The sequence below is a fragment of the Pteropus vampyrus genome, unplaced genomic scaffold (genome assembly GCF_000151845.1).
Source record: "Pteropus vampyrus isolate Shadow unplaced genomic scaffold, Pvam_2.0 Scaffold138, whole genome shotgun sequence".
In the NCBI taxonomy this organism is placed as follows: domain Eukaryota; kingdom Metazoa; phylum Chordata; class Mammalia; order Chiroptera; family Pteropodidae; genus Pteropus; species Pteropus vampyrus.
Window position 1 is genome coordinate 2,469,425 of NW_011888919.1, and position 25,206 is coordinate 2,494,630.

A 25,206-nucleotide genomic window follows, 5' to 3' on the forward strand; every position below is an offset into this window, starting at 1 on the left:
CAAATAAGTTGGCCTCAGGTCCAGGATCCGGACCCAACTGGCGCCCCCCCACCCCCAGCGCATCCCATCTTCTATAAGGCGCGTTCCTGCCCCACTCACGCACGCGCGAGCCCTGCAGCTTCTAGCGCCGTCGGGCTGCGGACTGTACCAAGTAAATCCGGACAGCGAGGGGCAAAGCCCGGAACCCCCTGCGCGGGCCCGGTCGATGGCCCGACTCGGGGAGCCCCTCTTCACACGTGAGCCAGGAATGGTCCATTTCGCGGCGCAAGCGCCCTAGGCTCTTCACGCCCCTCGCGCTCCCTCCTACCCCATTTGCAGCGCAGGCGCCGAGCCCGGGCGTGCAGCCGCCGCCGCCGCCGAGCCGGAGCGGGGGCCGCCCTCGCCGGTGAGTGTCCGGGATCCAGGCGCGCGGGGCATGCTGGGAAGCGGGCGCTATGGCACCGCTGCATGACGGGAGTGACGGCTCCCGTCACCGCGGGGCCGGCCGCGGTCTCGGGCCGTGGTGGCCTGAGGGCGAGACCGAGGCTCCCTTTCCCCCCCGCCCCCACGCGGCTCCGTGCCGACCCGGGGCATTCTGGGAAAACGGGTTGTCCGGCACTAAACGTTATGGGAGTCGGTCCACTAGTCGTTGTAGGCCTGGAGCATTCAGGGAAGAATTAGCCTAGCTCCTTACGGCGAACTGGTCCCTTTTGTCAGACACCCTCTGCTGAGCATTTTGGAAACTTGGGAGTGCTTCGACGCTGAGCACCTTGGAAGGTGGTCATTATAGACCTGGGGCATCTTGAGAAGAATCGCCGCAGGGTGTTGTGGGGAGTGGTCTTTACTGTGCCCTGGCATCTTGGGAGTTGATTGCTATAGGCTCAGGACATTGTGGGGTCTCCCCAACATGGTATGAGGGAGTCTCATTTATGCCCTTCTAAGATCATGGGAGCCAGTTTGGCCGCCATAGTCATTGTAGGAATGGGACTTGTGCACCAAGGAATGCTTTCACCTGACATCTGGAATACTCTGGAACGGGCCTTGTGTGATGTGAGCTTGGGAAAGGGTAGGCTAGACTGGTGAGCATTGTCTCCTGGAATCTCAGGAGGCCCTAACTGGCCCTGATTTAGGGTTGCCAGTTGAAATAGAAAACGCCCAGTTAAACTCGATTTCAGGTAAACAAATGACCATTCCAAATATCGCATGGAATATATGTAGATTAAATAATCCTTTGTCTGAAATTCAGATTTAACTGGGCGTCATCTGTTTTTATTTACTAAATCGGCAACCGTATCCTGACATAAAATAGAATTCCCGAAGTACATGGGGCCCTACAGGCAATAGGGTATTATGAGAACTGTCCTCTGCCAGTTATGACTCCCTCTGTCCTTAAAGCCCATATCCCGGTGTCTTTAAAAAGCTCCCCTACCGTTGATGCCCACCCTCTGATGGCCCAACCTCTGTTAGACTTCATTCTTACTTTTTCTCTATAGTCCCCAGCATTAAACTCGACTCCCTGGTTTTAAAGGGATCATGTATTTTCCAGCATTGTATACCTAGCACCCAGCACAGCCCTTGGCACATAAGAGGTGCAGCTGAGGCTGCCTGCACCTTCACTAACTTGTTCTTCCTGGCCCTCCCTGTTAGGAAGTGCAGAAGGAGACAAAGAAGGGGAGTGTGTGTGTGTAAGGAGGTATTGGTGAAGAGGGAGAGAAAGAGGAGTTAAGAGGCTGCTTCTTGATAGAAGCAGAACTGGTATTAGAGCTGGGAAATAATAGTACAGAAGTTCTTGTGTTTGAGGTGATGTGTGGAGGGTCAGTAGGAGTTCTCCAGGCTGACAAGGGGGAAAGATGGACATTGTAGACAGGAACAGCAGGATTTGCTAAGACCCACAGATGTGAAAAATCCTGGCGTCCCTGGGAGAGGTGAGAAATCTGGGTTGGCTGGGCTTCACAGAGAGTCGGGAGTGGGAGTCGTAACAGCAGCTGTTGATGGAGTACCTGCCACACGTGAGCAATTTATATGAATGAACCTACTGAGTTTTTGAAAAGTACTTTCAGCCAAAGGTTCATTGTATGGAAGGTAGGATGATGTGGCTTTAAATTCTAGTTCACATACCTACCACTTGGTGTGACCTTGGGCTACTTGTTAATCCTTTCTGTGCCTCAGTTTCTTCGTCTGTACAAAGGAGATAAGCCGTCTCAACATGTTTATGAGGTTGTACATGAATTAAGCTGTGGAAGCCCTTTTTGTATGGAGAAAGAAACAAGTAGAGAAGTTAGATCGTTTGCTTGAAGCTACACAGCTAGAATGTGGCAGATCTAGACACTATCTTGCCAAAGTTTAAATTGATACAGAACTAGGGCTGATGTTCACAGGCTAGTGCAGCCGTTACAGTTGTTTAAATACTTAAATACTTCTGGATTGGTTGGTATTTCACCACTACACCAAGTAATCCATATCCCCAACTGTCGCTTTGGACCCTCCCCCAACCCCAGACTTTCCGACAGTCCAGCCACTAAAGGATTAATGCCTGGCATAGGACAATATTCCACTCTCAGTTCCGATTGGTGTCCGTGCTATTTGGAATGTTACCCTTCCCCACCCCGCTGGATCAGAACCACAGACAGCTTTGTTGCCCAGATGGAGAAATTAAGGCCTACAGAGGGGCAGGGCCTGCAGCCAAGTCTCTGCAGGCAGTCGGACAGATCTGGGGTCATCTTTGCCTCACTGCCGGCACTGAGCACACAGCTGAGCCTGGGGAGGCAGATGCTATGTAAAAATTTATTGTCACCACAGGCCTTTCCTTCCCCCGTCCAGCATCCCTCTACCTGCTGACATCTTGCATTAGAGAACTTGTGGCCGAGGTGTGGCTGTGGAGAGCTGGCCAGGGAGGGACGCTGCCCAGCTGCTGCTCTGCTCCTGTCTCCTGTCCCCTCCCCTGGCCATGACAGAGACCCGTGAGCCAGCTGAGACTGGGGGCTACGCCAGCTTGGAAGAAGACGATGAGGACCTCTCTCCAGGTGAGGCGGCCTTAGAAGTGGTAGCGTTGGCTTCAGTATTATCCTGGTTTGGGACTGGGATTGCTCCGAGAAATCTTGAGGGGGAGAGGCTCCGTGTCTCACTAGGTGTTCTGTTTCGACTGGGACTCTGTGCCCTGCTAGGGGATTGCTTCCAGCTGAGACTTCTGGGGATTCTAGATTGGCTGTCATCTCTCTCCTCGCTAGGCGTTCTAGATTGGCTGCGATCTCTCTCCTTGCTGGGGGTTCTAGATCGGCTGCGATCTCTCTCTTTGCTGGAGGTTCTAGCTTGGCTGTGATCTCTCTCCTTGCTGGGGGTTCTAGATCGGCTGCGATCTCTCTCTTTGCTGGAGGTTCTAGCTTGGCTGCGGTCTCTCTCCTCGCTGGGGGTTCTAGATCGGCTGCGATCTCTCTCTTTGCTGGAGGTTCTAGCTTGGCTGCGGTCTCTCTCCTCGCTGGGGGTTCTAGATCGGCTGTGGATGCTCTCTTTGCTTGGGGTTCTAGACCCGCTGTGCTCTCTCTTGCTGGAGGTTCTAGCTTGGCTGCGATCTCTCTCCTTGCTGGGGGTTCTAGACCGGCTTTGCTCTTTCTCGCTAAGGGTTCTAGTTTGGCTGCGAACTCTCTCCTCGCTGGGGGTTCTAGATCGGCTGTGGGTGCTCTCCTTGCTGGGGGTTCTAGACCTGCTGTGCTCTCTCCTGCTGGGGGTTCTAGACCCGCTGTGCTCTTTCCTGCTAGAGGTTTTAGCGTGGCTGCGATTTCTTTCCTTGCTGGAGGTTCCAGATCGGCTGTGGATGCTCTCCTTGCTTGAGCCTCTAGCTCGACCACGCTCTCTCTCCTTGCTGGAGGTTCTAGACCAACTGTGCTCTCTCTTGCTGTAGGCTCTAGCTCGGCCGTGATCTCTCTCCTTGCTGGGGGTTCTAGATCGGCCGTGCTCTCTCTTGCCGGAGGTTCTAGTTGGGCTGTGATCTCTCTCCTTGCCGGGGGTTCCTGTTCTGCTGTGATAGCTCTCTTTCCTGGGAGTTCTAGTTCGGCTGTTCTCTCTTTCCTTGCTGGAGCTTCGAGATCGGCTGTGATATCTTTTCTTCCCGGAGCTTCTAGATTGGCTATGTTCTCTTTCCTTACTGGAGCTTCTAGATCGGCTGCAATCTCTCTCTTTTCTGGAGCTTCTAGATCGGCTACGATCTCTCTCCTTGCTGGGAGTTCTAGATCGTCTGTGACCTCTGTCCTTCCAGGGGCTTCTAGATTGTCTGCGACCTTTCTCCTTGCTAGGGCTTCTAGATCGTCTGTGATCTCTCTCCTCGCTGGGGCTTCTAGACTGGCTGTGACTTCTTTCCCTTCTGGGGGTTCTAGATTGGTTATAACTTTTCTCCTTGCTGCGGGCTCTAGACTGGCTATGTCTTCTCATCTGGCTGGCAGTTTCCTTCCGTGTTTGACTTCTCGCCCTACTACGATTTCTCTCACAACTGTGACTTCTCTCCCTGCTGTGGGTCCTCTTCCGACTGCAACTTCTTGCCCTTCTGGGAGTTCTAGACCAGCTGTGACTTCGGGTCCTGCTGGGGGTGCCAGATCGGCTGTGACTTCGGGTCCTGCTGGGGGTGCCAGATCGGCTGTGACTTCGGGTCCTGCTAGGGGTGCCAGATCGGCTGTGACTTCGGGTCCTGCCGGGGGTGCCGGATCGGCTGTGACTTCGGGTCCTGCTGAGTGCACCACCCATACTGTAACTCTTGACCCTGATGGACATTTTAAATGGGTCATAACTCCAGGCCCCGGCGGGGTTAAGCAGTTGACTATAACTCTTCACCCTCCTCGGTGGCGATGGAGACTGGCTGCAGCCCGTCTCCTTGAAGGAAGTTCTGGTGGGACTGTAACTCTTTGCCCTGCTGGGGGTTGCAGCCAGCCTGGAAGTATTCCCCATACCCGAGGCTCCTGGTGGGCTATAACTCTTCTCTCTGCTCATGTTTCTATGCTGGCTCTCACTCCTTTCCTGGTTGTTGGTTCTAGGCCGGCTGTAACTCTTCCTCCGACCCCGTTTTTGCTGAGAAGTAGGGGTTCTCCCCCTGCTGGGAGTACCTCGTTTTGCACCCAGAGTTCTCTTCCTGCTGGGAGTGCTGGCCCTGCTGGGTGACCTCTTGGAGCTCTGGTTTCCCCTCCTGCTGGGAGTTCTACCCCGGCTGTGTGCGCCCTTCCGCTGGTGGTGTCTTACCCCGCCAGCCTTGCTGGCTTTGCTGGCCCTGGTATCAGTGCTGGCCTTGCTAGGTGTTCTCACCCTGCTGCGGACTTGGGACCTGCCGCTGGGCTGGTTAGAAGGGACTGGCTTTGTACTTGCCCATTTGGTAGACTTGGAACTGCTCGGGCTCACAGCTGGGTCGGGGGCCATCGATGGCTTGGTGGGCGTTGCCGATTTAGTGGTCTTCAAGGACGCAGGAGGCTTGGGAGATACTGTGGGCATCGAGGGTCTAGTGGACGCCGGAGGCGTGCTGGGCTTCGAGGGTCTTGTAGGTGGAGAAGGCATGGTGGACGCAAAAGGGCTTGTGATCCTGGAAGTCACAGTGGACATGAAAGACCTGGTAGCCGTGAACGACGACCTGATTGCCTTTCACAGACAACTGCATGAAGTCACAGTGGGCACGGAAGACTCTGGAGGGCAGGTAGTGTGAAGTCAGAGGTGGCAGAGATGTTTCCTCTGCCTTTTGCAGCCATTCAGCAAATGTCTCCTGAGGCTGCCTCAGGCTCAGTATTGCTGGCGACACAGAGACAGGTAGCCAGCCAGGTCTTACCTTTCAGGAGAATCCAGTCTCTAGACCCAGACAGTCACTGCTCACGTGGTCGGGTGTTGTTAGGGGGCCCCAAGAAGAGAGACACTGACCTCCTGGGTAGTCAGGGAGGACCTCACAGAGGTGACATGTGACTGCCTTAAAGAGCGGGAGTTTGCTAGTAGAGAGGGAAAGGTGTCCCCTGGTAGGAGAAGAGCAGAGGTGAAGGCCTGGAAGAGGGAGATCAGGGCCTTGGGGCCACCCAAGCAATGAACCAGACGAAGTCCCTGCTTTTAGGGACGCGTAATAAACACAAGGAGATGTTATATAAAATAAGTTGAAAAGAAAAATAAAGCAGAGTTGGGGACATAGGAAGTGCTGGGGAGGGATTGTTGGTTAGACACAATGACCAAGGAGCCATTGAGAAGGTGACACTTGGGCAGAGATGTGGCGAAGGGCCCAGAGCAAGCCTTGGTCCATCTGCAGAAAGGCTGGCGAGGCCCTGAGGTGGATGAATGCCCGCGGTGTGGAGGGGCCGCGAGGGGCCCGGTGTGGCGGGCTCGGTTTACCGGGATCCCTCTGGGCTGCCAGAGGAAACTGAGGAAGGAGGGACCAGGGGTGGGGGGCGGGTGGACGCAGGACAAGGCTGCTGCAGGCCTAGGAGACGCTTTTGGCAGGCTCCTGCCACTGTACCTAAGAAGCCAGGATTTCCTACCAAAATGGAGACTCTGCCCTCCCACACCAGGGTTTGTGGGTGCACCCCCCGTAACAGCCGCTCGCGTCACCCTTTCCTGTCCTGGACTTTAATTTTTCTTTTTTTTCCCTTTTTTAACCTAAATCCTTCATACCCAAGAAATCACAGTAGTCAACAACTGCCCGCATATGTGACGGTGGTCCCATAAGATTAGGGTGGCACTGCCACACTGGTGACGTCACGGCCGTCTCAGCATAGCTCAGTGCACTGCACAGATGCCGCTGTGCGACAGGGCCTGCAGTATTCACCGTAGTGACATGCTGGCGAGGTCTGCGGCCTAGGAGCTGTGGGCGGCACCCCAAATACGATAAACCCACGAACAGCCAGGTCTGAACTGCGCAGGCATGCTCATAGTAGGACTTTTCAGTTGACCCTGGTGTTCAAGGGTCCACCGGCAGTTCCTAAAATTGAGGAGAAATGACCCTTTATAAAAGACATTTACATTTGTAAGGGAAATTCCATCTGTGAGGGTGTGTGCCTCACTTTATTGCTAGAAAACTTTTTAGTGCTGAGGAGGAGGATTTAAATGTGCATAACAACCTTATTCTTGGTGATTGTGCTTTTCCTGGTAATCTGGTGTTTTAGGTGGTGGCTTCAGCCATTTCGAGGAGTTCCTCAGTTTTCTTGGGTCTCTTCCATACATACAGGAAGTACACATGTCATTAGACTTTTTTCTCCTGTTAATCTGTCTTGTGTTACAGGGATGTCTCAGCTAAGAACCCAGAAGGATAGAGAGAATTATTTTTCCTCCCTGCAGAGCAGTAGCCTGGGTGTGCAGTAGGCTAGACCTCCAGGTTTGTGCAAGTGCACTCCGTGATGTTCGCACGACCACAGAATCACAGCCACGAAATCGCCTAGCGACGCATTTCTCAGAATGCACCCCTGTCATTAAGCTGCGCATGACTGTACATAAAACCACTGGTCAGAGTACATCTGTATTGCGTGTTTTAATTTGCTTAAATGCCTGTTCAAATGTTTTATCTCCCTAAAATGATCCAGTGTAGGCCATCACCCATATTTAGCTTTCCCTATTACAGCTATGAGACTGGAGGCCTATCTGCTCTGTATCCTGCCTCGGTTTCCTTGTTTGTCACTTAGAAATAATAATAGTACTTACCTCACAGGGTTGCTGTAAGGATTAGGTGACTTAATCCATAAGAATAGGCTGCTTCCAATAGCAATGGATGCTGCTGCTGTTGTCACTGTTTTTATTATTCCTACTTTTTGTCCTAATTGTGTCCTCCTTAACCCGTTAAGATGTAGTTCTTACAAGGCACTCATCTGCTCCGGCACCTGCTGTGTGCTAGGCCCGTCCTGTGCGCCGGGGAAGGAAAGAGTTGTGCCCAGGCTGCCCTTCCATATGGTGGGGACCCCGAATGGGACCCAGGGAGGGGACAGCCGGGCACAGCCCTCTGTCCTAATGCCCCTCTCTTTCCCTGCCCGCCCCCGCAGGCCCCGAGCATTCCTCTGACTCCGAGTACACACTCTCAGAGCCGGACTCCGACGAGGAGGAAGACGAGGAGGAGGAGGAAGAGGAGACCACTGACGACCCCGAGTACGACCCTGGCTACAAGGTGAAGCAGCGCCTGGGCGGGGGCCGGGGCGGCCCTTCCCGCCGGGCCCCCCGCGCAGCCCAGCCCCCGGGGCCCCCAGCTCAGCCCTGCCAGCTCTGTGGCCGCTCGCCTCTTGGGGAAGCCCCCCCGGGCACCCCACCCTGCCGGCTCTGCTGCCCTGCTACAGCCCCCCAGGAAGCGCCAGCCCCCGACGGCAGGGCCCTCGGGGAGGAAGAGGAGGAGCCACCTCGGGCTGGGGAGGGCCGGCCGGCGGGGCGGGGGGACGAGGAGGACGAGGACGAGGAGGGCACCTTCCACTGCACGGAGTGCGAGGATTCCTTCGACAGCCTCGGGGAGCTGCATGGCCACTTCATGCTGCACGCCCGGGGTGAGGTGTAGGCGGAGCCCCCACCGGGGAGCTTGGCCGAAGGGGCGGGTGGGAGGAGGGGGCTGAGGGAACGGGGGTGGCCGCGGTGGTCGCCGTGGTCTGGGGACGGGAAGCGCTGGTCTGTGTTGTCTCAGCTGCAGATGTGTGAGGCCAGAATAAAAGCCGAGTTCCGTGTGTGTCGGTGCAGCGTGCGTTTGGGGCGGGGCATCCGCGTGTCCCCTCCGTGTGTGAGGCATGCGCTTGGCCGTTCACCCCCATCCCGCTGGTCCCCTTGGGCGAACTGTAGGGTTGTCATTGCCAAGATAATTAACGTGGATGCTGAGAGCTTATGTTCGGTGTGCTTTCCATGTATTTGCTCACAGACCCGGTGAGGTGCAGGCTCCAACAACAGAATTTTGTTTCTCGCTCTAGTAATAGTCTTGGGTGGGTGTTTTAGGTTGGCAGGCAGCCCTTCCCCATCTGGTAATTTGGGGACCCAGGCTGTCCCTGAAGCCTGTCTTCATCTGTATGGCCATGGTAGGGCAGCAGTGGCCTGGGTGCCTGGAGAGGTACACACACTTCCTCCCAGGCGCCAGCCCAGAAGTGGCATGTGCTGCTTCCATTTATGTTCCTTTGCTGAGGAATCAGTCACGTGGCCACAGCTCCCTGCAAAGGAGTCTGGGAAAGGCAGTCTAGACAAGTGCCCGGAAAGCAGAAAACGGTTGGTGGAGAACAGCTCGTGTTCTCTGCCACTTCGCTTAAGAACTTCACAGAGAGGACTTTCATTATAATCGTTGCTATGCTTCCCGCGCACTTCCTGGGTGCCAAGTGCCACTTCAAGAGCTTGATATATGTTGACTCATACAAGTTGTGCATCTAGGAACTTACAAAAATAGAACCTTAAGTGTAATCACAGCTGTCATTTTTCCAGCGCTTAGGGAGTTCTGCATTTTATTTGCATGAGATCATCAGGTTCTTAGAATAACTCTGTGAGGTAAGACCTGTGATCCATTAATTCATTTAATAGACATCTTTTGAGTACCTGCTGTGTGCTAAGCATTGGGAATATGCCTGTGAATAAAATAAAATCCTCGTCCTCATGAAGCTTATGTGGGAGTGGGACGGGGCCGCTGGTGGGGACAGGCAGTAAACAAGTAAGATGTGGCATATGCTGGATGGTGGAGAAAAATAAAGCAGAGAAAGAGGGAGGGTTCTGGGACGGGGTTGCAGTTTTAAATCATGTCATCCTCCCTGGAAAGGTGACAGACCTGAAGGGGACACCGTGCACGTCCGTGGGAAGAGCCTGCCCACATCGGGAAGGCCCGAGTGGCTGGCGCAGAGGGAGGCAGGGTGGACCTGGGGTGGTACTCTCGGAGGGGAGCAGAGGGCCAGCTTCCACAGCCTCGTCCAACCTGGCTCTCGCTCTGAGGTGGGAAGTACCCATTCGCAGAAGCTTGGCGCCGAAGCTGCTTTGAAAATAGATGCCTTATTATAAATGATAGTTACCATTTACTGAGCATTTAGTGTGTGCCAAGCCCTGTTCTAAGGCGCTTTACGTGTGTTAACTCATAGAAGCTTGGCAACTAAGAACCTTCACGACTAGACCCTGAATTACCGTAATGGCCATCATTAAGTCAGCGCTCACAGCGGACCAGGCCCTGGGCTAAGCGCTTTGTATGGACAGTCGCCTTGGATCCTGACGAGGTAGGGACTGTTATTTATTTACTCATTCATTCAATATTGATTTGTTGAGCACTTATGAGATGCAGCCACTATTTGGGGAGCTGGTGAACGTGATGAACCAAGATCACTGCCTTTGTGGATGTTATATTATATTGGGGAAGACAGACAGACACTTAATTAGATATTTAAGTAAAATATAAAGTGTGTAAGATTGTTAGAAGGTACTAAGGGCTGTGGAGGAAAAGGGAAGGAGGATGGGGGGAGGCTTGTGTATGTGTGATGGGGTTTCAGAGAGGGTGGTTAGGAAGGCTTCACAGAGAAGGTGACATCAGAGCAGAGAGCTAGAGGAGGGGAAGCAGTGAGCCATGTGACCAGGAACAGCACGTGCAAAGGCCCTGAGGTAGGAGTCTGCTTGGGATGTTTGTGGTAGAGCTCATGGGGCCACGAGGCTGTTGCTAAGGAAGGCAGGCAGAAGACTGGTGGGAGGGCAAGGTCAGAGAGGGGCAGAGGGCCAGGCTGTGTAGACCATTATACCAACTGGCTTTCTCTCTCAAGTCTGAATCATCGTTGTAATCCTAAGAAGCACAGAGGCTGCCTCCGTGACCATTTTACAGCTGCTGCGACGGGTACAGAGATGCAGAGTTATCTGCATCTGCACAGCTAGTAACTAGCAGAGCTCAGGTTTGATTCCAAACAACCGGATGTAGAGCACACACATTCTTAGCCTCTAAGCCACACAGCAGAAATGGCAGTCTGGCTGTCCCCAGCCACCATCTGACTTGCAGAAAAGTATATTTGGTCTCCACAGAGTTTTTGAGGTTTTTAAATCACATTGGTTACCAACATTTAAAAATGGGCAGGTTTTACATAGAAATGGAGGTTTCTGGCTTCTCTTGAAAAATTGTGAGACCTGGACTGCTGAACCCACAGTCCCATGAGGGAGTAGAGTAGTTGGCTGGACCTAAGTAGGGATCACTTCATGTTAATGGACATTCCCTGCCGTGTGCCCGGTCCCCACTGTCTGGCATCTGTACCCCTCACATGTGTGTGCTTCAGTGATCGATGGCATCTGCTTGGCCCCGAAGAGCGTTTGCATTTGATGTATGTCACACTTACAGGATCTTACAGCAGCACATCTTTAGAAACCCACGCTTTTCATCCTAGAAGCTCAGAATCTGACATTTATCCAGTCTTTGAACTGAGACTGTCATACCCACTATAGCACAGCATCAGCAAATCTCAGAATTGTCGAAGCAGAAATGCACAGGTCATTAAAACAACACGGATGGATTTTATTGCCTGGGGCAGCATGCTTAAGCCCTTTTCTGCCTTAAGAGAGGGACTTTCTAAGCACGGATGTAGAGAATTACCAGTCGTCAGCAAAAATTCCTAAGGAGCAGGAGAGACTAGGAGTCAGGAGGCTGGGTCTGCTGCCAGCGGGGCCGTTCACTTCCTAGGGGCCCAGTCAGGGTCTGAAAACCAAAGAGAGGACTTAATACGGGGAATTGGTCACACAGGAGTTAGAGGGCTGGAAGCATAAACATGGAAAAGTGAGGTAACCGAGAAATTAGTGTCTGCAAGAAGCTTCTACCTCTAGGACTGGCATACAGAAAGAGAAGGGAGATGAACAGAGCCCAGCGGGAGCCTGGAGGGCAGGCCACATGTGGTTGGTGCAGGAACCGGTGACGAGGGGGCATGGTACCTCGCGTGAGAGTACAGAAAGGTACTGGAGCCCAGAGCAATGTGAAGCCTTCCTTCCGCCCATACCTCTCATGGGCAGAACTTCAGGAAGCCAGCTCTCTGCAGGCTGGAGGCCAAGAGGCACTGGGTAAACACACAGTCAAGGAATATTTCTGAGCCTCCATGGTAAGCGCTGTCCCAGGTGCTAGGGATGAAGCAGGGAGGAAGACACGATGCTTGCCCTTGGGAGCTTGGATTCATTCCAGCATAAGGACACAGATAATGAAATAAACAAAAGTGCGATAATTCCAGGTGTTGAGGAATGCTGAGAAGAAATTAAATCAGGGTAAGAGTTGGAAGTGCTACTTTAGCCAAGCAGGTTGAGCAGGAGCTCTCTGGGCAGCCGGAATAGCAAGTGCAAAGGCCCTGAGGCAGAAGCCAGCCTGGTGTGTGTGGCTGGAGTACCGCGAAGGAGACAGAGCAAGGAGAGTTGAGATTGCTTAGTGGGTTGGGGCCCAGTCATTGTTGGGTTTTGTGGGCCTGGGTGAGTCTCTGGGTGTTATTTCTGGGATTCCATTGGAGGGGTTTTTTCTTTCTTCCCTGATGTAACTCAGTTCTGGGAATTTTATTAGAACTACTGAAAAGAGAATCTCTTTTTTCCCACCGGTTTCAAGGGACTGAGTCTGAGTCTGTCAGGACCTTTCTGTCAGGCAGGAGGGGAAGGCCATGGCGGGACAGACCCAGGTGGAGGTATGCTTGGGTCCATTGGAGGGTTTTAAATGAGCGACACAAGCTGATTTACGTACACGCAGGGGGTGGTCTGTGATGGAGACTGGAGGGGAGCAATGAGAGTGGGGAGAGAAGTAGACTCGAAGAATTTAGAAGTAGAATGCACAGTTTTACTAATGTGGCAGTGGTGGTGGAGGTAGGGGGCTGCAGGAGTCGAGATGACCCATTTTAAGTTTGCAACTCACATCTCTCGTCCAGGTGGCTGTATCTCATGTTGAGGGAAGTTTGGGGTTTGGGCTAAAGATAAAGATTTGGGAGTCACCAGTGATGCTATTTAAAGTTTGGGGACCCGACGTCTGGAGAGTAGAGACCGCAGGAAGCCAAGGGCATGCTTGAGCAGGCAGCTGTCTGTCAGGAGAGCATGCGGGGTCGGGTCCTTAGGTTTGGGTTTGGGGTAGCCCCTGAGCGGGGTGGTCGGAAGCTTCTGGGCTTTCACCAGGCGCCAGAGGAAATACTTAGCTTTGGTGAAGTTGGTATCTCAGAAAAAAGTGATGGCCAACTGACTCCAAATCAGTTTCCCCATAAGCCATCCCAGCAGAAATCCAGGCTAGCTGGCCCTGCCCCAAATCCTGAACACATTTGTTTCTAGGCTCAGAGTAGGTGGTATGTCTGTCAGTTAGAGAAGAGGTCAGCAAACTTTTACTGTAAAGGGCTAGATGGTAACGATTTTAGGCCTTGTGGCCCACGTGATCTCTGTTGCAACTACTTAAATCTGTTCTTTGTGAAAACAGCCATGGATAATATGTACGTGAATGAGTATGATTGCGTTCCGATAAAACCTTATTTGTAAAACCAGCAGGCAGGCTGGATTTGGCTGGAGTTTGCAAACTAATGCCTCAGGCTATAAACTATACTGCATGTGACAGACCCAAACTATTGGTGGCTTAAATGGGACAGAGGTTTATTTCTCTCTTACAAGACTATAGGGAAGTGGTGGATGTCCTAGGGCTGGGATGATGGCTCTGCTCCATGAAGTTGACCAGGGACCGGGACTCCTGCTGTCTCGTTGCTCTGCCATCCCACGTGTTGCTCTCGTGGTTCAAGATGGCTAGCTACCGTGTCCACACTCCAGGCAGGGAGGTAGAGTAAGGGCACATCCCCTTCTGAAGCTTGAGGGCTCTACCCAGAAATGTAGCCTGAACCCCGTCACGTGGCCACATGTAGCTGCAAGGGAATCTGGGAAATGTAGTCTTTGTGGCCACCATATGCCTAGCTAAAAATTGGGGAGACAGCTGTCAGTCTCTACTCCATCCATCCCTGCTGTAGGCTTTAAAAACACCCCTCAATTCAAATGAGTCTATCTATGATTATGTATGTAGGGCATCGCCACTGTCTCTAGGGCCAAGGTAGGTAATGTAAGGCAGGAAAGCTGGCCCTGTGGGACTCAGTCCCGGGTTGGACCTTTAAGAGCTGAAAATTGGATCTTAATGGGAGATCTTCCAGTGTTGGCCAAATGCAACAGGAAACAGAAGGTATCTCTGTTTGATTCCAAACCAGTTTCCTCAGGGCCAGTCTGGCTCAGCCCTGAGCTCCCCCCGACTCCTCACTCCCTTCCTGTGTTCTCTGGGAATTGCTGATAAAAAGCCAGAGTTTCTTGTTTAGATACCTTAATGCAGACCTTTTCTGTTTTTAGATACTATTTCTGTTTATTCGTGCGATCTCACCTACACATATAAAAAATCTTTCATGATCAGAATGGTACATAAAATTATTAAAATGGGCAATAAATTATTGGGGGAGGGGGAAGCCATCCAATGCCATGGCCCTTTCTTGAGTGGGAAAGGCTGGCAGGGGGTAGGGGGCGACAAGAACTCGAATTACAACCCCCCCATGTAACTCAGTACAGTTCCAACTTTGCTGCCCTATCCCTAAAGGCCCAAGTTGCTCCACGTCTGTGACCCGTCTGGTGGCATTACAGGCCAGCAGCACCTCTCCTTCCCTGTCCCCATTCAGGCACAAGTCCAGGGCAATTTGCTTCTACAGTCCAGTATCCATCTGGGAAGAATTAAAGGTGATTACACAATCTGCAGCTACTTGTGATGTCGAACTGTTTAACTGGGAATGAGAGAGATGCAAAAAACAATTTTCCCTCTTTCTTGTTCATTTTTTTTTTTAAACAAATAAGAATGTCACTATTGTCTGATTTTACTATTTCCCTGAAGGTCCTTGTGTCCTCCAAGGACTGAAACCCTAGAATAAGCATCTTCTGGATCTTATTTATCAGGAGCCTTTTGCCTTTCCGGGGAGGGAAGCAAATCCCTCAAAGGGCCCATCCCGTATCAGGTGGGTCGCACCAGCAACTGGGCCCTGATTGCCCCGGGGAGGACTGAAGCTGCACTCAGAGCTCCCCCCGGGCATGCTGGATGTAGTGTTGATGCAGCCCAGCTTCCTGGGCAAAGTCCTGACCACACTCAGTGCAGGCAAAGGGGCCTGGAGGGGTGCAGGCGTCATGCATCTGGCGGTGCTGCCTCAGAGAAGCGGCCTGCCCAAAGGTCTTGCCACAGTCAGGACAGGGAAAGGTGGGCTGGCCAGTGCCGGGTGCAGCTGGTGGGGAGGGCCTGGCGGCGGGACCGTGGCCACGCTGGTGGGCAATCAGGGTCTTGGAGGAGAGGAAGGCGCGGGCGCAGGTGAAGCAGATGAAGAGGGCCCCCTGCAGCTTCTGGGCCACGAAGTCCGCTGGGTGCTCCCGCTTCATGTGACGCTCCTGGAACTTGGAATTGGCGAAGGTGATGAGGCAGCGGGTGCATTGCAGGGCCCCCAGATGGCCTGAGGGACGTGGGGAGAAGTCGGGGGAGGCCAGCGGCAGTCTCCAGGACCTCTCCCAAGCCCCAGAGTCATGCCAGCAATTAACATTCGGGCTTACTATGTGCCAGACTGTACACCAGGGTTGGACAGTGGTACTGGCAGATTATTACTGGACCTGTTTTATGGATGAGCAGACTGAGGCTCAAAAAAGGTTAGGCATCTTGCCCACAGTCATGAGGCTAGGAAATGAAAAGGAGTCAGGACTGGAACCCAGGAGTCTGTGCTTCCAGGAGAGCTGTGTGATTGAAACACAGCCTCTGGAGCCAGACTGCCTGGGACCGAATCCCGGCTCTCCTTGCTAGGCAGGCACAACAGTTTCCTTCTGGAAAATGGGGGGCTTAGAACCATATCAGTATGTACCTCATAGGGTTGTTGTAGGGAATAAACAAGCGAATTTAAATAAGTGCTTAGAACAGTCCCACACAATGGTTTGCAGTTACTACTACTGAGAAAGAGAAAAGCAGCTCCACGGCCAGCAGCCGGCTGGGGAATCAGTCAGCTCTGACATTCTTTTGAACATAAATAATGTCACAGAACATCTTCAGACAAGGCCACGCTGTGACTGACATGAATCAGGACAAGACCATGCCATAGTAGTAGCTTCTGAACACAGACAAAAGGTGAACGTTGTCTGAGCCACAAAAATGACCAAACACCCTCCAGTCCTAATAGGAGTGGCTTCTGCTGCTTTACCAATCACAGCTTGTGCCTTGCTTTGTTCCTCTGCCTTCTAGATAGGATTTTTAAAGACAGCCAACCATACAATTCCCCCAGCTTCCTGGCACCATCCAGTCCAGAGCAAAACCTCTCTTTGAACCCTCTCCAAAGCCACCTACCAAAAGCGCTAGTCCTTGATCAGTCTTTTATAATGCTCTATTACAGAGATGCCCCACGATGCCACCATGGTGTGTGTGCTTCCTCAGTGCTGTGAGCAATAAACCCAGCTGTTCCCCTGTAGGTGTGAGGGGGTCTTTGGCTGGAGAGCATGGACACTGGCTCAATTTACAAATGTTTAGACTCTCTTTGCCTTAGCTCCCTCATCTTAAAGTAGCAATAACCAGTTTCAAAGGGTCTCTTAGGAGGACTGAAAGAGATAATGAGTGTTAATGGCCTAGCACAAAGTAAACATTCAATAGAAGCTGTTGCTATTATTATGTCAAACTGGCCACCTTCAATTAGCCTCAAGCTTTGCTCTTTTCTGCCGCTAATCCCCAAAACTCCCGTGAGGTGAGTAGTAGCAACCCCTTTGACAGACAGAAACCAAGGCCCAAGTCGCACTGAAAGTCTGAGGCAGAGTTGGGACTGAAACCTTGGGGCTCTTCTCGCCATCTCTGATCTTTCCCAGCCACATCTCCCGCCCCAGTGCTCGGGATGCTACTTTGTCCCTCTGATCTGCATCCCATTCACACTTATGTGGATAGAGCAGGGTGGGTGCGTCTGAGTGTAATAAGGGTGAGGATGGGGAGTGCCAGTTCCTGGTAGGGCAGCTCCCCAACAGGCACGTCCCTGCATCGACACTATGGAAAGCCGTTTAGCCCATCTCCTGCACTGCATCCTCTGGCCAGTAGTACTCACAGATGTTGCCTCTGTTACTGCGGGGGCTCCTCTCGTTGGATGAATCCTGCCGCTCCATGGTCTCTCGGGAGGCTGGGTCCTCCATGGTGACTGGGACCCCTCTGGTCAAGACTGGAGTACGCATGACAGAATAGTAAGTGAGATGAAGTCGCTCATCTGTCGCCAGCCTTAGAGAGCCCACTAATCCTCTGACCTTTGAAAGAGAGGCTCTCCTTGCCCGCCTTTTACCCGCCCCCCCCACCCCACCCCACTGAGATACCATCTCCTTGAACTCTAACCTGATGGAGCTCTTACTAGAGGAGCTTTAACCCGTCCAAAAGATTTGATTCCTCAGTTTGTGACTTGCCTTAGAGCCATCTTACCTGTGTGAGATCTAAGACCTACATCAAAACTAGCTCCCAGAAGTCAGAGCGTGGAACCCTTGATCTTTGACACCATCCTCATCCTCTTCCCCCCACGTGTCCTGAGGCAGGTAGTGGTACCCAACGCTTTAGCCTGCCTCTTCCCGGGAGACATCCTTCTCTGACATCCTGTAACTCTTGTTTGACCCAAATCCCCTGCCTCCCACGCGCGATTTCAGCCGCTGTGTCCCGATGCCTCAAGCATTGCCCTCGGCTCCCTCCTCCCCAGGCGGGTAACCCAGGCCTCCGCTTTTCTCCAGACAGCAGAGGGCTGCCTTTCGTCGCGCCTGTCAGTTGCTGGCCACAGCGCCGCCGCGCGGAGAGAAGCGGGGTAGGGCCACGGAGCCTCAAGGTCCCGGTGGTCTCCACGCCCTTTCGCCTGATGAGCCTCTCGAAGCCGGGATCTCGGATTGCCATCCGGCAGTGATGCAGTCGCCTACTCGGGCCTCAAAAAAAAAACAACCGATGGGGTCCTTCTCTGCACTGGGGTGCGTTATGATGACGTTACGAGCCACCCGTGCCGTACAGACCGAAGCTTATTGCGCAAGTGTGCTAGATGCTCCTGGTGCGCAGGCTCTCTGGCTCCCTCATTGTTCCTGGCCCTGCGGCGGCGGGAGTTGGTTAGTGAGCGCATTCTGGCCGTTCTGCGCAGGCGCTGCAAAGGGCTGTGTCCCCGAGATCACGCTTCCCAGACACACCCCCTCCTAAAAGGAGTGACGTCAGGTTAGAGCCCCCCGAACCTGTCTGAACGTCCCCAAATCCCGGCGCTCCAGCCCCTTCGGGCTCCGTCCGCCTGACCTAGGGGCGGGGCTTCTCAGCAGCTGACCCACCGCCAACACCTGCGCTCTCGCGTGTGCCGGCTGTTCGCACGGTTGGTGATTTGGAAGGGAGGCGTGGGGGATAAAAACATCTGTGTCCCTGAGGGAGGACGGGGCTGGAGACTAGATTGCTCAGTGTTTGAAGAAGAAAGGGAAACTCATCCAGAGAGAGGGTCGGACAAGACTCCGGCTCCCTGGGGAATAGGGTCTGGGCACCGGATTTCTAGGTGGAGGACTGAAGTCTGGGACCAGAGTGAGATGATTAGGAAAGAAAAAGGCTGGGTGCTCCCTGACCCGGCTCTTCCCCACTTCTTGCTTTCCAGCTATGCTTCCTCCGCGGGGTGACGTGACCGCCTTGTTCCTGGGGCCTCCGGGCTCAGGGAAGTCTGCGCTCATCGCAGAGCTGTGCGACAGGGGTGTGGAGATGGTAGAGATCCCCGATGGACGATCAGACCCCGGGATCCCCAGCCTGCGAGCTGCGGGGCCAGGCCTCTTTCTGGGCGAGCTGAGCTGCCCACCCGCAGCGCCGGGGCCGTGGGCGGCGGAGGCCAACGTGCTGGTATTGGTGCTGCCAGGCCCGGAGGGGAACAGCGAGCCCTTGGCTCCAGCGCTGGGGGAGGCAGCGCGGGCCGCCCTGGCCCGAGGGACCCCACTGCTGGCTGTGCTGAACCTCCGTCCTGGAGATCCACGGAATGAAGCCCAGGCCCGGGATCAGACGGCGGCCCTGCTGGACAGCGCGGGCTTGGGAGCCGCACCCCTCTTCGTGCTGCCGGCTGAGTGCAGCAGCAGTGACAGCTGCGAGGAGCTGGAGCGCCTGCGGGGGGCGCTGCGGAGCCAAGCGGACGCGCTGCAGAGGTGAGCGCGGCGTTTCAGAGTGGGTAGGGGAGGCCTGGTTTTTCAATCAAGACCGCACTCTCCTGAGGTGCTCTTTGAGGTCCGCGAGACCCCGCCTCTAGCGAGTTTGGGGCTCCCCTTAAAGAGATATCTGCTGGAGGCCCTGCTCCTGCATCCAAGTCCCGCCCTTCAGTGCAGGTTTTGAGGTCAACGAGGCTCCACCAGAGCAAGTCCTCGTTCCTGACCCTTTTCTGTCACCTAGGTCCCGCCCTAGCCAAGGGCCAGCTGGAGGTCCAGACCTGTCATCCAGGTCCAGCCTCCTCCTAGCGCTCTGAGGTCTCAAGCACCACTCACTAACGAATTCCAGGAGAGGCCAGGACCTGTCACCCAAAGACTGCCCCCAGGCAAAAGTTTGAAGGAAAGCTCTCGGCCCTCACAAGCTTGTGACCTTCACGGAGATTTTACACGGAGACTCCCACCCTCGAGTCTCTCGTCCTCTCCATCAGCTTGGTTCTCCAGCCACCGCAGTCACCCTCAAGCCAAACCCTCAGTGAGCTTTGTTATTTCTGCGTGCCCTCCTCCATGTCCTTACTCTAACCCCCTCTCTTTTCTGTGCCCACCTGCTGGCTACCTCCTGAATTTTCTCCCTAACCCCTAGCTGCCTCATTTCATGGACCTCAAAATGAGGCTGGGAGAGGGGGACAGCCTCTTCTCCGGGCCCTCTGTTCCTCTTTTCTTTAGCCACACCCCCTTGGTGAGAACTAATAGATGAGGCTTCTCCCCTTTGCTCCCCTCCTTACACCCAGCCTCAGAGCGCACTTGGTGGCTTGGCCCATGTGCAATCGTGAATAGTGCTAGACTTTCATTTAGTCCACAGTACGGTTGAGATTATGATTTTGCTCGAAGCCCCACTCTGTTTTGCCGCGCCCAGCATAGCTTTTTCTTAACCTTGCAAGTTCCTTGTTAAAGCCTTGCTCCCAAATACTCTGTCCTGGGGATACTTAGCGGGGGTCTCGATTTTAGGTTTTGTTGGAAATCTGACCTCAGTCAAGCCACCTCATCCCTGCTTTAAGCCCCTCCGTTTTCTTCATAGCCCTGGTATCTATTTGCTGGGCCCTTAGTCGCCCCTCCCTCTTCCTGCTCACACCTCACTCGGGGATTATTCAGAAAGCTCCACCCTTGTCTTTATAGCCCCGACCTGTACCCATAGCCCAGTTCTCCAGCGTTTAGCCCCTCTTCTGCCCTTCACCCCATCCCTTCCTGTCCCCACAGGCTCCTGCCACCAGCTCAAGATGGCTTCGAGGTGCTGGGCGCAGCAGAGCTGGAGGCTGTGCGTGAAGCCTTCGAGACCGGTGGCCTGGAGGCAGCGCTGTCGTGGGTTCGCGCCAGCCTGGAGCGACTGGGCAGTGCGCGGCTGGACCTGGCCATTGCAGGCACAGCTGACATGGGCCGTGTGCTGGATGTGCTGCTCGGGTTGGATCCCGGAGACCCAGGTGCCGCGCCTGCTTCAGAGCCCGTGGCGCCCACGCCGTACCCGGCCCCAGAGCGCCCTAATGTGATGTTCTGGACTGTGCCTCTTGGCTCTGCGGGCACTGCTGCCGCCTCCCACCCTACCCACTACGACGCCCTCATCCTCGTCACCCCTGGAGCCCCCACTGAGAATAACTGGGCCCAGGTCCGGCCCTTGGTGCTACCAGATGCACCCCTGGTCTGCGTGCGAACAGACGGAGAGGGCGAGGATCCCGAGCCTCTGGAAGAAGAAAAGGCGGAGAAGCCCAGCAGCGAGAATTTAGAGAGCGCAGGCAGAGGGGCGTCGGAGGATTCGCGCAGCGAGGGAAGGGAGAAACATAGCTCTGGATCGCAAAAAGTAGGCAGTGAGGAAAGTTCAGGAAAAGCGGGCAGTGAGAGTTTGCAGCAGGTTGGTGGCTTGAAGCAGTCGAGCAGCGGGGACTCAGAGCGTGCAGCCGCCTTGAGCCCGGAGGATGAGACGTGGGAGGTGCTGGAGGAGGCGCCACCGCCCGTGTTCCCCCTGAGGCCAGGCGGACTCCCTGGGCTTTGCGAGTGGCTGCGACGCGTGCTTCCCCCAGCCCAGGCCGGGGCGCTGCTGCTGGCGCTGCCACCCGCGTCTCCGCAAGCGGCCCGAACCAAGGCTGCAGCGCTGCGGGCTGGGGCGTGGCGGCCGGCTCTGCTGGCTAGCCTGGCGGCAGCGGCAGCACCAGTACCCGGGCTCGGCTGGGCCTGCGACGTGGCGCTTCTGCGCGGTCAGCTAGCGGAGTGGCGGCGGGCGCTAGGGCTCGAACCCGCGGCGCTGGCCCGACGTGAGTGCGCGCTGGGCCTAGCGCCTGGGGAGCTGGCAAAGAGGACATGCTTCCCAGGCCCGGTGACACGTGCTGAAGTGGAGGCGAGGCTGGGCGCCTGGGCAGGCGAGGGCACTGCCGGGGGCGCGGCCCTGGGCGCGCTCTCCTTCCTGTGGCCTGCGGGTGGCGCGGCGGCCACCGGCGGCCTGGGCTACCGCGCGGCGCACGGTGTCCTGCTGCAGGCGCTGGACGAGATGCTGGCGGACGCTGAGGCGGTGCTGGCACCCGATGCTCCTGCACAGTGAGGGGCGGGGTAAGGGGTGGGATGAGGGATGGGGATTTAGGGATGCCCTGCTTCTTGGCTGTTTGCTGGAGAGGTGAGAATTCTAAGTCCTATTTAGAGGGAGGGGAAGTGGGGGTCCAGACTCTGGCATGGGACGTCAGGGCCTCTGACATGGCAGCACCCGGCTGTCACTCCAACTCCTATGTACTTGAAGGGGATGAGGTGCTGACTGCTGGTTGGGATATGTGACTTCTAGTCACCCGTATTCACAGGGTCTTGGAGGGGAATAGAATCTGGAGGTCAGGACTCCTGATTATTTTAGGGATCATAAAATAATCCCCCCAGACTTGTGTCCTGAGGGGAGCTGAGGGGTTAGACTCCTAGAAGGAGGTATATCTTGGTCTTCAGGGGAGTGGAAACCATCTGTTGGAAGTCTAGGCCTCCAGTGAGAGGGGGAGTGTAAGCCCTGCTTCCTGCTGGGCTCGCCGTGTGGAGGGGATCCTGGGGATCCTGGTGTGGAGGACTGGGTCGGGGTACTCCAGGGAGCTGGAGCCCTCGGGCGTCCGAGCCACAAAGGGTCTAGATTTCTTGGGGGGGGGGGATTGCCCTGCACACAGCCTTGAGGTCTTCAAAAGGCAGTGGGGCTTTGCATCTTCATGGGGGGATGGCAGTCTCTGGGGTCTTGGCTTCCTGGATCCCAAAAGGGCTGTGGACTGTGGTTCCTAATTCTGGGAGGATGGCGGGAGGTCTACATGCAGAGACGGGAACAGGAAACTGTGTGACAGCTGGAAACCCTGAGGGATGTTTAATATTTGCTCCCCGGGGAGCCTGGTGGAGCAGACTGCATTCCCAGCTGTTGTGGGGAGATGGTCCCACGAAAGTGAGGGGAGGAGGCAAGAGGGATGCGGTGGCCTCTGGGGGTAGCCAGAGACCAGGAACGAAGCCTTCTGGGTGTGGAAAGGCAAGAGCCTGTACCTCAGAGTTACTCCTGCAAGTCTCTATGGATTCGGGTCCTGGAAACCGTCCCGCTCTGTAACTTTGGGAAGGGATAAGACTGCCCCCATTTCATAGGTGCTGAGCAATTTGAGGGCTCCCTGGGGAGTCTGTCCCTCTGTCCCTCTCTTCTTTAGTGGTTTCTATCTTCTTTTGGTCTTGATTTTTTCTGTCATTAAACCTGAACTCCTTCTGGCCTTGGTATTTCGTACACCTGCCTTTTTGGAGAAGCAGCCGTACTGCCCTAATCCAGGCGTCTCTGTGTTGGCTCCGTCAGGCATCCTCAAGAGGCTCTGCCTTCTGGTGTACACAGAGAGTGCCACAGTGAGCAAGGGACCCACAGGACGGTTGGGAAGGTGTTCTAACCCCTGAGAATGTGCCATGAGTTAGGCAAAGGCAGAAACCACAGTGCCCGGAATGTTCTAAGCTGCCACCTACATATAGAGGAACAGCCACAGGTCACAGATTCCTTGGTGTCAAAAACAAAGGGGACCTGAGAAGCTATCCAGTAGAATTTCTTTTATGATAGATGGGGTGAGCAAAGCCCAGACAGGGCAAGCTCTAGGCCCAACAGCCTAGCAACACCCTACGTGGTCTGGCCCCTGCCTGTTCTCATTCTCTGCCCTACCCCATCCCCCAATCAGCCAGCTAGATCTTCCTTCCCATGCTTGAATGGGCCGCCTTGGGTCCTGCCTCAGGACCTTTGTACTTGCAATTCGCTCTGCTTAGAATGCTCTGCCCCCGGATTTCCATGGCTGACTCCTTTTGTCAATCAGGTCTCAGCTCAAGTGCCCCCTCAAAGAGGCCTTCCCAGACCACTGTAACTGAAGTAGCCCACTCCTCCCCCCACCCCATTATTCTTCTCAGCCTTATAATTTTCTGTATAGCAATTATTACTATAGAAAATCACTTTATTTATTTACTTACCTGTTTATTGGTTATTATCTTCTTTGTCTTGTTCTCTGCCCCCCCCCCCCAGCACTATAGTGCTTGACACAGTAGGTGCTTAGTAAATATTGTTTTAATTCATTAGTCAGTGGCAGAACTAGGGTTGGAATATAGATTGTCAGCCTCCTGCCACAAGATAGAAAAGGCGTGAGGTGGGGGAAGAAACAAGCACCTGATAGGAGAGAAAGCACCTGTCTGAGGTCAGGGGGCCTGGGAAACAAACACGACTTTGCCACTGTCACTCTGGGTGACTTGAACTGCTGCCTCATTCGCCCATCTGTAAAATGTAAGGGCTGGATGAGAACCATACCTACTTCCCAGACCCTATTCCCTTTGAGAACTGAAGATGAGAGTAACCATTCTGTGGGGCAGATACTTGAGAGATGACTCCCCCGTCTCCAGCTTGGAGCTTGAATTCCCACCGTTGGCACAATTTGTCCCATCAAAGTCAAGATGGCCAAGATAGGAAAAAGCTAAAAAGCTTTTGGCTTTATACGAAATGGCTCAGGCATTGTCCTCAAAGCTTTCAGCCTTAAGGAAATGAAATTTCATTAGCATAGCTCTAGGGTCAGGCAGTCCCGCTGGCACTGGGTGGTGACCTTGAACAAGTCACTCAGCAAATGGTCATCCACCTCACAGGGTCATGGTGAGAATGCAGTGCATGTACAGACGTGCCCTCAGCCCCGGGCAGCACCAAGACAACTCCAGTCTGGGCACCTGCCATCTCGCCCCGATGCCTTTGCTCACAGAGTGCCCTTGTCTTTTTCTGCCGCTTTGACATCGTCTCCGATGTGGTCCCGTCTGACGTCTCTGCTCCCCTGCTCCAAATTCCCTCTGCTCTCATGCCAGTGGGGGTCATGCCAGGGGTCGTATCTGAGAAAGCAAGACCGAGTTTTGTTTGTGCGTGCCTCTGTCCATTGAGGAGTGCTGATCGTGTTACTGTGTATAGGTGTATGTCGGCATTTTTGAAGTGGTCGCCTTTTAAATCATGACTTTTGATGGCATTGAATTTTAGGCTTCGAAGAGGCATAAGGTTGCTAGTGAGGCACCTGTCTCTGGGAGCATCTAAGAAGAAAAGACTCAACCTCCCTTTTGAACTGTGGCTGGCTGCCGTCTGGGTGTGTCTGTGTGACACCTCCAGGCTGGAAGACCCCCGAAGACAAGAATTCAAGGAAAAGTGTGACGGACCTTGGCATTGCCAATGCCAGAAGCAAAATAGGCACAAAGAACCTGGGTGATTGAGACAAGCTCATTCCCTTAGCTGAGGTTCCTACATTTCTGGATGATAATTGAAGGACTTGCGTGCATTGAGTGGGGAACCGTGAAGGGCGAATCGAGGGTGTGGTTGGCCTGCGGTGCTTTTTGGGGGAGTGAATAAAAATGGGTAGAAATACCATTGTGTCTGTGTTATTTGGGTAAAAAACGATACTTGGGATTTTAACTGGATCTGGAAGGCTGGACGTCGGGATCTGAGAGAGGAGGATGGTGGGGGTCTGTGCAAGAAAGACTCCCTTGAGCTAGAATCAAGAGACTTTATCTGTTTCTGAGTTTTGCCTGGGGTTTGGGGGACCGATGACTTTCCACCTTGGGGTCTTGTGATGGTAAAGCATCTCAGCTCTAGAACCAGCTTGGCCCATCTATGCCACCAATCTGCTCAGCTTCTCTGTACCATGC

General features: G+C 54.2%; 4 protein-coding genes across 11 annotated transcripts; 2 read left to right on the forward strand and 2 right to left on the reverse strand.

Annotated features, from left to right (window-relative positions):
- The first annotated feature begins 102 nt into the window (after positions 1–102).
- ZNF428 (zinc finger protein 428) lies at positions 103–8,623 on the forward strand. The gene is made up of 3 exons (XM_011368039.2): positions 103–385; positions 2,800–3,002; positions 7,959–8,623. Exons 2-3 carry the CDS (start codon positions 2,927–2,929, stop codon positions 8,456–8,458), a joined length of 576 nt encoding a protein of 191 aa, XP_011366341.1. The 5' UTR covers positions 103–385; positions 2,800–2,926; the 3' UTR covers positions 8,459–8,623.
- Positions 2,962–5,681, reverse strand: SRRM5 (serine/arginine repetitive matrix 5). The gene is made up of 3 exons (XM_023535363.1): positions 4,710–5,681; positions 3,891–4,565; positions 2,962–3,689 (listed from the first exon to the last, which is right to left on the reverse strand). Exons 1-3 carry the CDS (start codon positions 5,554–5,556, stop codon positions 2,962–2,964), a joined length of 2,250 nt encoding a protein of 749 aa, XP_023391131.1. The 5' UTR covers positions 5,557–5,681.
- IRGQ (immunity related GTPase Q) lies at positions 7,959–24,926 on the forward strand. Of its 4 annotated transcripts, XM_011368034.2 has the most exons (4): positions 7,959–8,080; positions 9,999–10,130; positions 18,501–19,032; positions 20,284–24,926. In XM_011368034.2, exons 3-4 carry the CDS (start codon positions 18,503–18,505, stop codon positions 21,611–21,613), a joined length of 1,860 nt encoding a protein of 619 aa, XP_011366336.1. In that variant the 5' UTR covers positions 7,959–8,080; positions 9,999–10,130; positions 18,501–18,502; the 3' UTR covers positions 21,614–24,926. The 4 variants fall into 4 exon arrangements, with proteins under 4 accessions (XP_011366336.1, XP_011366335.1, XP_011366337.1 ...); XM_011368033.2 differs by lacking the exons at positions 7,959–8,080; positions 9,999–10,130 and adding an exon at positions 17,718–17,847; XM_011368035.2 differs by lacking the exons at positions 7,959–8,080; positions 9,999–10,130 and adding an exon at positions 17,943–18,082.
- Positions 13,879–17,624, reverse strand: ZNF576 (zinc finger protein 576). 5 transcript variants are annotated; one of them, XM_011368037.2, is made up of 3 exons: positions 17,321–17,624; positions 16,959–17,059; positions 13,879–15,344 (listed from the first exon to the last, which is right to left on the reverse strand). In XM_011368037.2, exons 2-3 carry the CDS (start codon positions 17,041–17,043, stop codon positions 14,917–14,919), a joined length of 513 nt encoding a protein of 170 aa, XP_011366339.1. In that variant the 5' UTR covers positions 17,044–17,059; positions 17,321–17,624; the 3' UTR covers positions 13,879–14,916. The 5 variants fall into 5 exon arrangements, 3 of the variants coding, with proteins under 3 accessions (XP_011366339.1, XP_023391130.1, XP_011366338.1); XM_023535362.1 differs by having other exon boundaries at positions 16,959–17,069; XM_011368036.2 differs by having other exon boundaries at positions 16,959–17,624.
- Positions 24,927–25,206: the final 280 nt, after the last annotated feature.